Source organism: Camelina sativa, chromosome 8 (assembly GCF_000633955.1).
Source record: "Camelina sativa cultivar DH55 chromosome 8, Cs, whole genome shotgun sequence".
Classification (NCBI taxonomy): domain Eukaryota; kingdom Viridiplantae; phylum Streptophyta; class Magnoliopsida; order Brassicales; family Brassicaceae; genus Camelina; species Camelina sativa.
In genome coordinates, this window is record NC_025692.1 from 26419469 (window position 1) to 26431995 (window position 12527).

A 12527-nucleotide genomic window follows, 5' to 3' on the forward strand; every position below is an offset into this window, starting at 1 on the left:
TTTTTTTTTTTTTTTTTTTTTTTTTTTTTTTTTTTTTTTTTTTTTTTTTTTTATGGGTTTATTGCAGCCCACCAAGCAGCAAATATTACATTGCAACTTTTCCAATAATCCATTAAAGTGATAAATCCAACAATTCCTTCATTTCGGAAAATTTAAAGCCAAAATTTTTTTCTATATCTTTTTCCCCCACGTATTTGACCATATATAGTAAACTCTTTCTCGTTGTACCAAAATAGAGATTCGATTTAAACCACTATCAAACCCAAAATATTCTTGTACTTCATAGCTTCTCGCTCAAAAAAAAAAAAAAAAATTAACAAATCTAAAAAATCATTGACTAGATATGAAATCTTGTTTATTGTTAGATAGTTTCACGAAATTAAAACGAAGATTCACTAAATTAGATTCGATTTTATCTAGAAACTGCAAAGTTTTCATTTTTATTTGCTACTATATAAAATAGGAGTTGTGAGCAGTGAGCACTTAGCAGTAGCCATGCAAAGAATCAAACAAACTTCGTTCTAGAAATCTCCATTGTGGTCTGGTCTCTTCTTGAAGGCGCATACCAATTAATATCGAAGAATACAAATGGGGAACCAAATGGAGACACAAAGTAAAAATATTGTCCATGACTTCATTGTTGATCCTTCGCAGGTGAAGTTAATGCATTGGATTTTTCAGCACCATCCAGAAACTGCTGTGAATTTTAAATTGCAAAACCAGCAACTCAGGACAACGTACATGAACCTTCTCTTAGGCATCATTAATACACTTTACCACAAGCCTCCACATGATCTCTCCGAGTCTGAATTAAGCAAGGCTTCCAAGGACTTGTCTGATCTGACTCAAGTCGGTTTCAATCTGCAATGATTAAGGTTGAAGCTTTGGAAGGTTTGCTTTGACAGGAAGAACCATCGTGCCTCTGAAGTTCGGATCGGGGAACTTGAAAAACAAGTCAAGAAACTTGAGGTGATGATGTCTGATGTCAAAGCTGGGTTGGAAAAGGAGAAGGCCAAGTTGAAGAACCCATAGTTCCTTACGGCTCATTTTCTTCTGCGGCAAGACATGAATATATATACTCCTACTTTTTCTTTACATTTATTGCTTTTTATTAGCCAAACATGATTTTGTAGGTTTTCAAGTTTTCATCTATGAAAACCATGTACTTGCGGTTTTTGGATTTCCATTTAATTCTCTTATTTCTTTAATATCTATTTACATTTTTTTTTAATAGTTTTAGTATGTTAATCTACTATACACAAAGTTGAACGTGTTACTAATTTGTGGTATACTTAATAGCAAGATGCCAAGATTCACCCAATGGCCAATGGCCAATGGTAGTAGGTTAGTGCTAGACTAGATCATCTAGGCAGTTTGGTTCACATATGAAGTATAAATTGACCCAATTAATGAGCATGTATATTTGTGTTAATTGTCACTGCCCATGAGTTAATTATTACAGCTCATCTAGCAATCGCACCTTTTTATAATAGTCTACTAATTAGTAGGATAAATTTGAGAAGTTTCAGAAAAATAATAATTAAGTATAAGATTCACTGCGAATGTTCAGGTAAATTCAGTATCTTGATCTCGTTTATTTAATTTCGTGATTCTATTTTCTTTTAATTTTCCGTGATTATACGTTATTTTGTAAGGTTGCCAACTAAACCTATTTTTTTTTTTCACTAATACCTAGTTTAAAAAATTTATATGATTTTATCTTATTTTCAAGTAAAGCCAAACCCATTTTAATATCTAAAAAAAATTAACAAACTCGATTCCGATTTTATAGGCTTCTTTTGCTGCCTCTATATATATATAACGAGAGGTAGTTCTAGAAACATATCAACTCATGTAGAAAAAAAACAAACTTTTCTCTGAGACTTCCATAGCTATACCGACTCCAAAAGCCAAGTGATGGGGAACCAATTTCAGTTGCATAGACGAAAAAAGATCAGAGTCAATGGTTTCGTCATTGATGCTTCTAACATCACGTTAGCAAAGTGGATTTTTCAGACGTATCCAGAGACTACAGATAATGTTAAAGTGCAAAACCAAAGTCTCAGGAATACATACATGAACCTCCTCTGCCGCACCATCGGGATACTTTACCACACGCCTCTTGGTTATCTCACCGAAGCTGAATTGACCAAAGCCTCTAAGGATTTGCATGATCTGACACAAGTCGGTTTTAAACTCGACTGGTTGCATTCTAAGTTTGACAAGGTCTCCTCGGAGAAGAAGACTTCTGAAGAACGGATCGTGGAACTCAAATTAGAGGTCAAGAAACTGGTGATGACCATGTCTGATCTCAAAGTTGAGAGGAAAAACGAGAAAAAGAAATTGAAGAAGCAACCAAGCTGGATACACTTGGCCTAAACCTTTTAATTTTCTTCGATACTTTAATTTATTATTCAGATAATACAACAACTTTTTTAGGGTTATCTAATCTTTCGTTTTCTTTTTTATTTATTTTATTATTAGGATTGTTTTCTAGTTTTTTTTATTCGAGTTTTTAATGTCTTGCCAGACACGGTTTAACTAGGGCTCTCTTGGCTTGGTTTTGTTCATAGTTCTTAAATCATAATCATACAGATATACTCGTATAATTGGAGTATTAATGGGCTAAAAATGGGCCAGCGTAAAAGTATTTTTGCTAAATAATTTTTTGAAGACACTTATTAAAGAAAGATGGGAAAGATAGAAGTTTGGTTTTAGAAATAAGAAACCGAATATTCTTTTATTCCTCACACACAGATAGGAACACACCTGAATGGTGCATCACACACACACACACTCAACACAAACATGACGAAATTAAAGACAACAAAGTAAACAAGGAAACATAGACAAAAAGAGAGATAGTAAGGTAGTGAAATAATAATAATCTGCTGATTCCGAGGGGAACCGAAGCTTGCCAAAGGATCGAAGTTGCCCAAACGAGGGATAATAAAAGACACATCAAGCTTGTCTTCATCAACCTTCATGCAATCTTCATCGCTCCATTCATACACAATCCTCATCATCATCATCATCATCACCATATAGACAATGATAATGATAATATCGATGAGGATCATTCAGACAACACCCACAAATAAACACAATTTCTTGATCATAATAATCTCCAAGAGATTTATACTTCTTACCTTTTGTGAGCACTCTTTGTGTTTGGGGCCATCCCCTAAAGAGAAACTTGAACCTCTCAAAACCCTTTCTTGGTAAGATCTTCTGATTGTTTCAGAGGGTTCTTCAGCTTCACTTTCTTTAGGGGATGGCCATATTTTGTGTGTATGGTTGTTGTGCCAAAGAGAGTTTCAACAATGGATGTTGTTAGGGTTTTTATGGCTTCTCTCTTTGTCTTTGGTCATGGAGACAAATTAAACGAGAGGTTGAAAACACTCAATGCAATAAGCTATAGTGTTTTCTCCATTTTTCCTTTAAAATAACTTTCTCTATAATAATTAATAAACTCAGTGTAACCACTGTACCCCGTGTCTGTTGATGATTGATTATTTTGTTTTTTTCTAAACTGTACCCAAAAGTGAATACAAATATAACATGTATTTTGTATATTATTATATATATGGAATACAGACATGTAAACTATTTTTTGAAGAATATATTTGTACGTAAAACCACATGAATTCAAAGTATTTGGTTCTATAAATTATTGTAAGTATAAATAAATAGAAAATTAAAAAGAAAAAGAAAAATAGGTATACTATTGGTGTAAAGGCGAATAAAAGTAAGATTTCTCATTGGTGTAAAGATGACATTGAAATAAATCAAAAGTATTATTTTTAGGGAATAAAGTGGAAGGAGATGATGGAAATGGGGAAGTCCATGTAAAGATGTTGGGAGAATTTGGATCTTCTAAAAGGAATATGCCATTACCAAACATGTGTGTTTTAAACAACAAGCTCATCTCATCACTCTTTTACTTTACTAATAAATCATATGTCTTTCTCGCTTTTTGATTTAAGTATGTGCGTCGGTAGAGCTCTATTTGTCTTGTCCCGCTCAATAACAAGGTTTGTGGTCGGTTTCTTATGGTTAAAACATTATTTGGGGGTTGTTTTGCATAATGCATAGTATCCTGGACTATTATATTTTGCGGTTTGTTCCAAACGAATTTTCTTGAAGTACTGGTTGATTATCGCCTTATGGGACATTTGAAAGGTGATTACTGTTTAGCGTCAATTTTGTTTTCTTTTTCAAATTGTTTAGGGCTTAACAGAAAAGAAAATTATAAAACCAAAATTCATATATAATTAAATGGTTAATAGATCAAGGCTGCATCTACAATATGGAGCATCATAAGTTCATAACAACGAAAAGGAATCAGGTGCTTAATGATTAGATATGTTTTTGACAGATTAATCGAATATGATAGTTAGGTAACTAATAAAGTGTGGTGGAGCTGGTTAATTAATTGTTAAGTTGATTAATTAGAGTGATAATGCCAAAATGAAGACATGTTGCGATTAGAAACCACTAGACAACAAACTGATTTAATCGCCAAAATCCATAAAGAAAAATTAATAGATTTGGTCCGAATGAGAAATTCTTGTCCCCATGATTTTAGTTTAGATGTTTAGACAAAAATTATTGGCTCGACCTATCGTATCACAGCTACCAGAGAATCGTCTCAAAGCAACTTATTAATAGTAATCACTAATCAGTTAGCTCCTTCACTGCATACTTTCTTTTATTTTAAAAATTTTGCTTATGATTCTTTCAAAACGTGAACGTAACACAAAAAGAAATAAACTCTGTCTCAAGTAATTTACACACTTTAAGAGTTGCTAAAAATAAACATTTTCACATTCCGTAACCAAAGAATAGTAGAATACAAAATCGAATAGTGGACACTCCATATACAATGGCAACGAACCTTAATCATGCAAGGTAAGATTTGATAGAAATTTACCTTACACGATAGGTTTTTCATCATCTTTATCCTTCAGCTGTTTTTTTTTACCGGCGTGGTTGTTGTTCATTCATAGACTTTCCTTCAAACAACTCACCCAACAATCTTTCAAGATCTTCAGCTGTATACTTTATGTATTTTTGAGGATTCTTCCCACTCTCAACCAAAGGCCTACACCGATCATCGGTTTATATCTCATTAGGGTTTTCTACATTTCGATCAAATATGTTTTCTAAAAATGCTTTCGTATATAAAAGAGAGAAAAGGAGAATTTTACCCAAAGCGTTTGAGGAATGATCTGTAAGCAGGCAATAATACTTCAGCAACAGCAAGTCTTAGTGACTCTCTTAACTCTGTGTCTGGAACTGTCCATTGAGATTGTCTCTGGTGCAACTCATCAAACTGCATATTAAACATCTTGAACCTGTTTCCATTTTTAAAAAGTTAAACAATTCATCATTACCACTTAAACATGTCACCAGTTACTGTTGATTTTAGCTGTTTAAGCCTTACCTCTCTTTTAATAATCCTCTTGAAACTCCACTGCTATTTCCTCCCTCTAAACTTCCTCCCCCAGATGTTGTTAAACCTTGCGCCGATGAGGATTGTAATATCTACCAGATACATATAAAAGTTTCTTAATCACAATATAATGAACATTTTTTATATATTCGGATTTATTTATATAGTTAGACAAATAGAAAGAACCTTTGTCCAGGCAATCCTTTTGTATTGATTTGCATGTTGCTGAACGATACGCCTATGTCTTTGAACCCAATCATCGCCTAACAAATCCTTGGCTTCTGACCTGAAAAGTTATGATACAGAGAAATCTGAGTGTCGGTTTTTCTTTTTAGTTAAGTCCTGATCAGTCTTTAAAAACGTGAAACTAAACATACCTTCGCACAGATCTGACCATGTAGTGAATGTTGTTCATCAAGAACAAGTGTGTCAATGCAGGATCTTTGTACTGTTTTGATTTTCCGTCCAAGTTGTTTTGAAGTGCCTGCATTATCCGCATTGTTACGGATGCTAGCTGCGAATTTGAGTCATCTCCATTTCCAAATTCCAAGAAGAGTTGCTTCAATGTTGTTTGGTAGCTGGCACCAAAGATCATCAATTAAAGTGTGGAAGAAGAAAGAGATTCAAAGCAATTAGTTGGGCTAGTCCTAATCAAATCGACATGTATGATGTACTTACTCGAATAAGAACTTCACATAATTGATGACATAGCTTGTTAGTGGGTGGACAGTTCCATCTAGAACAGCAGTCTTTGTAGCATCTTTCTCAACAGCTTCTTCGAAATCACCAAACGTTTCCTGAGCAGTTTGCGCCAACCGCTTTGTCAAGCCCGTAGCAGAATCTCTAATTTCAAGGCAAGCTTTACCTTTGAAAATAGTCTCAATCTGTCCATGGACATAAATTTCATGAGGTTGTGGTACCATCTAATGTTATCCATACAATGTAGCACAAAAATTAACAGGTAATCAATTTATTCACACTATATGTAGTCCTAGATAGCAAACTTCAACCACATAAGTATCACAACGTTTTTTTCTGTGTGTGCCATGCTGTTAATTGTGGTGTAGATTTAAGTAGGAAAATACATGTAATCAATGCTCAAAACAAATCCGATCACAGAAACTCCACATGGTTAGAAAAACGTTAAAGACAATAATTTCCAAATATTACTCAAGTAAATAAAGCAGCTATGTTGACATCTCTAAGAAGTAAGTGGTGAACTCTATGCATAACTATGTAAACTGAACTTTATGTCTTAAATCTGGTAAATCATTATGTGATAATAAAAGAAAAGTACACGTCTGCATCATCCTGTATTCTAATATTTCATATCACTAGCTTTATACAAATGAAATACAGATTTGAAGGTGAATCAAGCATGTACGGAAGTTCGTAGTACTGAAAACTGTACAGTCTAAAAATCAGAAAAATCCACCAAAAGCTGACATTACAGAATAATTTCTCATTTTCAGTAAATGTATGGCGACATAATTATATTAAGCAACAATGAGAAAATGATTACCTCTGTATGAAGCTCCCGCATTATCTCATACATGTCTAAGAGTACAAACAACTTTTCTGGAGATCTCTTGCTCCTGGCTATAGCATCCCCAAAGCTAAGTAGCATTGAGACACTGCTCACTGTAACTTCGGCAAAACACTGATCACTAAGAGAATCGAAGCCTCGAAATATCTGGTCACATACTTGCCTTTCTCCAGCAAAGAGTAATTTAACCTGTTGAAAATTATATCAGGAGTTAAGGGTCAAAAAAACATATTAAAAATATACCGAACTTTAACTCGCGTTCTTACAGCAATGCGCATGAAATGGATCCAATTTCCAATTTTGGCCTCCAAAACTTCCCACTGCATCCTCTGAACATCCTCTTTGCTAAGTTTTTCAACTCCCAATTTCTTTAGGCTTTCATCCAAGACAAAAGAACGTGTTTCACTGAAAAAGCACAAAAGATTGAACAGAAGGAGATTAAAGACAAATTCAAAACACACAAATGCATCTTAAATATGTATAGGAAAAATGCCAGTAGATTATGCAAATCACTGCTTAAATTTGACAATAGTAGTAGTTGCAGCATCACATATATCATATGGAAAAAAAAAGACAAAGCTGATCCAATGCATTACACTTATGAGACAAATAGCACTGCATCTAGCAACCATTTTTTCAGATCAGGTAAGCAAAAACAGTGTAGTGCACATCACAGCCAAACAGTTTGCTTCANTTTTCAACTCCCAATTTCTTTAGGCTTTCATCCAAGACAAAAGAACGTGTTTCACTGAAAAAGCACAAAAGATTGAACAGAAGGAGATTAAAGACAAATTTTAAAACACACAAATGCATCTTAAACATGTATAGGGAAAATGCCAGTAGATTATGCAATCCACTGCTTAAATTTGACAATAGTAGTAGTTGCAGTATCACATATATCATATGGAAGAAAAAAACAAAGCTGATCCAATGCATAACACGTATGAGACAAATAGCAATGCATCTAGCAATCATTTTTTCAGATCAGGTAAGCAAAAACAGTGTAGTGCACATCACAGCCAAACAGTTTGGATCTCTTCAGAAAACATTTCTGACCAAGAATCAAAAGTTCACCTATAAATTTGTAGCAACTGTTGTTGGTGACCAGCCTGAACCATTTGCTGTGCCAAATCATGCAAAAGTGGCAATACCCTTGATGGAATGAGGATTGGAAGTGTATAAGAAGCAGTTTCCGATTCATCGTTGTGATGTGCGCCGTGTGGTTTTCCACCTCCATCACCGTCTGAGGATGGTCTCAGTGAGTTGGGAAGGCCATCAAAAAGGCGATCAGGCTCCACGGCTTTACTGATTATAACAGAGACAAATCGAAAAGGATAATGAGGACAAGATGAATAAGATAACTGAAAATGTCTATTAACTTAGACTGGGAAAGGTTATGATTATCCTAGAAAGAGATGGCTACAGCATTTTTTCCATTTAAAACCAGTTGTCTGGAACACTCGTACATATTAACAAATCCGATAATTCGGGAAAAATCGTCATTCTAAGATAATGCCTTTTTCTCGAGCTAAAAATGTTTTTAGTTACTGACAAGGGAGGTAAAGAAGTAAGATCCTCATAAGTATATTTCCTGAAAACTAACTAGAAAGAGTACATAACATCGACAGTTAGCTATGTTCCCTGAAGTGACAGGAGGGTAGGAGTCCTGGTAATAGCATGCAAGATATATATGGAAAAAGTAATTCTGTCATTTTTTCTTCAGAAACTCTTATTAGGCACAGAAGCCCGAACCTGTAAGAAGCTAGCAACTGCTTAAACTCTTCCTCCAGCTTAGACTGTGCTTTAGCAAGCAAGCTATTTGCATGGTTGAGAACTCCATCGCTACTCTTAAAGCTTTTGTTGCTCATAAAATAACGAATAATTTTTCGCAGTTGAGCTATGGCATCCAGATAACTTTCCAGGTCCTCATGTGGCCCCTTAAGTACTTTAGTCTCTGCCTAGAAATGAATTGAGAGCATAATCAGAGATTGTTTTTTTTGTTACAAAAAAACAAAGTAACTCAGAAATAGCAACCAAAAATGCATGCATTCTCAATGTAGACCATCATAATTTGACTATGAATTTTTTAATACAGAAGAGAGGCCAGAAGGAAAAGATATCATGCAGGGATCCGGTAGAGCTTCCAGCCTACAATATCATCCTTAATAACCATGGATCACATAATGACATAGATATGTAAAGTAAGAGCTAAAAACAACAAACTTAGGGTTTCTAAGAGTTTGAAATCCATACAATGACCTCTCACAGACGAAAAATAAGTTCCCCCGGAAAAAAATCAGCATCCTAATTCACTTGGATGTTATAAACACTAAATATAGAAGATATCATTTCTAAAGACCAGTTATTCCACCAAATGATAGCTGAAAAGAGTGTAGTAGCATGAAAAGTATTGTGCCAAGTCATATCCTTGACTAGCAATGACAAGAATTGAACCAAGGTTGGCTAAAAATAGTACATCTAACCTATGCTAAAAAAAAAACTGTTGAGAGTGAGACTAATGAACTTGGTGAATAACATACGGATCCAACCTCTGCTCGAGAACTATCTATTTATAACGATCGATCTGAATACAATCAAATGAATGAAATCTCTCACATAAATGGGGGGGGNGGGGGAAGCAACAAACCTGACGAAGGAGATCGAATTGAGACAAAATAACCTCAGCAGCCTTAAGAGTCCTATCAATATTCTCATGAGCTTTCCTTATAGCATGCGTTCTAATCTGAGAGATTTCAAAAAAAAACACAAACAGTCAAACCAAAATCCGATCAAGTCTCAGCAAAAAAAAAAACTCCATAGATAGAGAGAGAGAGAGAGAGAGATAGATATGTTAAATTCCAGATCTGGATATAAAAACAATCAGAGAAGAAACGCTAACTAAATACAGACCTGAGTGGGACGCATAGCCGTTTCAAGAGCAGAGAGACGACTATCGAAAGAGCCGAGGATAGAAACAACATTATCGGTGATGGTTTGACTCTTCTGAAGAGATTCTCTCATCAACACAGCTCTTTCGCTTAGCAGATCCATTCTGCTATCTACAGCCATGGTTACGAAAATCCAAAACACTGGAGAGAATACTTGACTCGTCGCCTTCGAATTCGATAATGGAAGTTGGAGAGAAGAAAGAAAGAGAGACGAAGAAGTTACGACTCGGTTTGATTTGGTGGTGACAGAGCCCGACGAGCCGGTACAAAATCCAGCTACGACGCTTTTTTATTTATTTCCCCTTTTAACTTAAAACCAGAGTTTTTTCAACATTCTCTTAAAATATATATATATATATATATTGACCTCTGTTTTAATTTTTTTTTGTTATAACAAAAATTATAGAATAATTAAATTTTGATAAAATTTTGTTTTTCCACTAACCAGTCATGTAATTATTTCCAATTTAATATAAGGCAGATATACTAACCATAATAATTCTCTCGTATAATTTTTCTTTAGAAAGTCCAAATTTTGTGGTGTGGACAACATTAATGTATAGCAGCAGTGTTGACATATCTATCTAATAAAGGGACTCTGGCCCACAAAATAAAAGGCTATGGCCCAAATACAAAACAGCCCATTAAACACTGCTGCCAACACAAAGCTGGCATTTTAGCCCACAAACTACATATATAATCCATTTGAGAAACATTAACATACAGATTTAAATTTATTTTCTTAGAGAAAATGTCAAGAGAAGAGACAAGTTCTAATTTATAATAACATACGAAACAGATCAAATAAAAATACAACTGACAGTATTTGTGTTTTTTTTTCTTTAGTAAAGGTTTGACATTAACTTTTTAAAATCTTTTTTTAAGGTTTGAAAGTTTCAAACTATTTGTTGAACCAAAAAAAAGAGAAGAGAAAAGGATTGTTAGACGAAGTCACGAAGCTGTAGATGATACTCAAACTTGGGTGGCACTTTGGTGGGTCAATTTCGGCAAAAGAGTTCTATCTTCCTATAAGTTGAACTAAAGCAAAGCATAGGAACCTTTTTTAGTGTGACGACAAAAAAAAAAAAAGGCACCGTTAAGTGACGTCACAATCGGAGCGTGGAAGCACACGCACTTTGAGTCTTTGACTATGCGCATGAACTTTTGCACCAGCCAGAGGTGGGGTTTTGAAGGGGCTCGGCTGACAGCGGAGGCGAAGGCTATGTTTGGCTCCCACAATCCATCAATCGCCGACTCTATAACGTTACTTTGGGAAACCAACTAGTATTTGTGACTTTTCTATAAAAAAAAAGTTGACCTTGAAAGTGTATATTGAAATGATTCCATTACTTACAATATAATTGGTTCCATCGATGACTATTGTAGTTTTTAGAAAATAATAATTCAACCTACTATTTTAGATGGTATTGTAAAACATAGGTGTTCAATCGCCTTTTGCTACCGTCAACTTGAACCGCTTTTACAAACCGCCAAGAAAAAAAAAAAACCAACCGTTTTGCTGATCCACCAAATACGTTTAGCCAACCACAATGGTTGTTGTTGATGTTGTCTTGTTGACTAATGACTACCACCAATCAAAGCAAAACAAGCAAACAAAAAAAAAATCTCTTTATTGATAATGCAATGGCAATCTCGCAGCCGCGATTTCAAAACGCTAACACACACACGTCGACAAAAGAACCTGGGAACCAAAACAGAGACGTTTTAGTGAAGTAAAGTGTCGGAGAGAAGAAAGCAAAGAACAACCAAACGTTACTGTCTCAGGTTTGCTGTGTCTTTGTCTTCTTCCATAAATCTCTTTCTCCTCTCCTCTCTTTCTCGGTAAAGAATAAAAATCTTCTTCCAATTTCTTCATCACATTTCTTTTATTATTATAATCTAAACATCAATACACACAGAGGCAAATAAAAATTCTCCCTTTTTTTTTCTTCTTCTTTAGATTGCTCTACTTATAAAGTAGAAAGTAATGTGCAGCAGATAGATGTAATTATCAACGACGAAGCATCATCATCATCATCATCATTATCATTATCAATTAATCATCATTACAGCAGCTTACTAGATTCATATTTTTTATTTTCCAAAAAGTTTGCTTCTTTTTAGTAGTAGGATTTGATTTTGTTCTTCTAAGATTTACAGATCGATTGAGAGAGAGAGGGAGAGAGAGAGAGAGAGAGATTAAGCAAATCTGGTGTTTTTTTTAGAAAAATGGGATCTTCTTCTGGACAAAGTGGATACGATCTGTCGTTTAAGATCTTGTTGATTGGTGATTCTGGTGTTGGTAAAAGCAGTTTGCTTGTCAGCTTCATTTCCAACTCCGTTGAAGATCTTGCTCCTACTATTGGTAACTTGTGTTTCTCTCTTTGAATTCTCGAGCAAAAAGGTCTCAGATTTACGTTTGATGTGATCTTTATTAATGATCATACTTGCCACTGAAACAATTTTAGTTTCTTGATGATTCACTTTTTTTAGTAAGACCCAATTATAAACTTTTTGTTTGTTAATCTAGCTGTCTTCTTGTCTTGGTTTGGTTTAAGGGAATCTTGTTTTGTCTGTA

The 12527-nt window shown here is 34.6% G+C and overlaps 3 protein-coding genes and 1 long non-coding RNA gene across 5 annotated transcripts; 2 read left to right on the top strand and 2 right to left on the bottom strand.

Annotated features, from left to right (window-relative positions):
• On the top strand, positions 1867-2379 carry LOC109125987 (MATH domain and coiled-coil domain-containing protein At2g42465-like). The gene has a single exon (XM_019228851.1). The coding sequence runs from the start codon at positions 1918-1920 to the stop codon at positions 2377-2379; it is 462 nt and encodes a 153-aa protein (XP_019084396.1). The 5' UTR covers positions 1867-1917.
• LOC109126013 lies at positions 2700-3390 on the bottom strand. Its single transcript, XM_019228989.1, has one exon. It carries the CDS (start codon positions 3078-3080, stop codon positions 2748-2750), a length of 333 nt encoding a protein of 110 aa, XP_019084534.1. The 5' UTR covers positions 3081-3390; the 3' UTR covers positions 2700-2747.
• LOC104708774 (exocyst complex component EXO70A1) lies at positions 4710-10237 on the bottom strand. The gene is made up of 12 exons (XM_010425397.2): positions 9912-10237; positions 9649-9744; positions 8754-8959; positions 8076-8306; positions 7268-7406; positions 6978-7190; positions 6134-6339; positions 5833-6033; positions 5642-5741; positions 5447-5547; positions 5211-5357; positions 4710-5104 (listed from the first exon to the last, which is right to left on the bottom strand). The coding sequence occupies exons 1-12, from the start codon at positions 10068-10070 to the stop codon at positions 4981-4983; spliced, it is 1923 nt and encodes a 640-aa protein (XP_010423699.1). The 5' UTR covers positions 10071-10237; the 3' UTR covers positions 4710-4980.
• Positions 10886-12346, top strand: LOC104708775. 2 transcript variants are annotated; one of them, XR_754826.1, is made up of 2 exons: positions 10886-11791; positions 12110-12346. It is a non-coding gene; the product is annotated as an uncharacterized LOC104708775 (long non-coding RNA). The 2 variants fall into 2 exon arrangements; XR_754827.1 differs by having other exon boundaries at positions 10886-11734.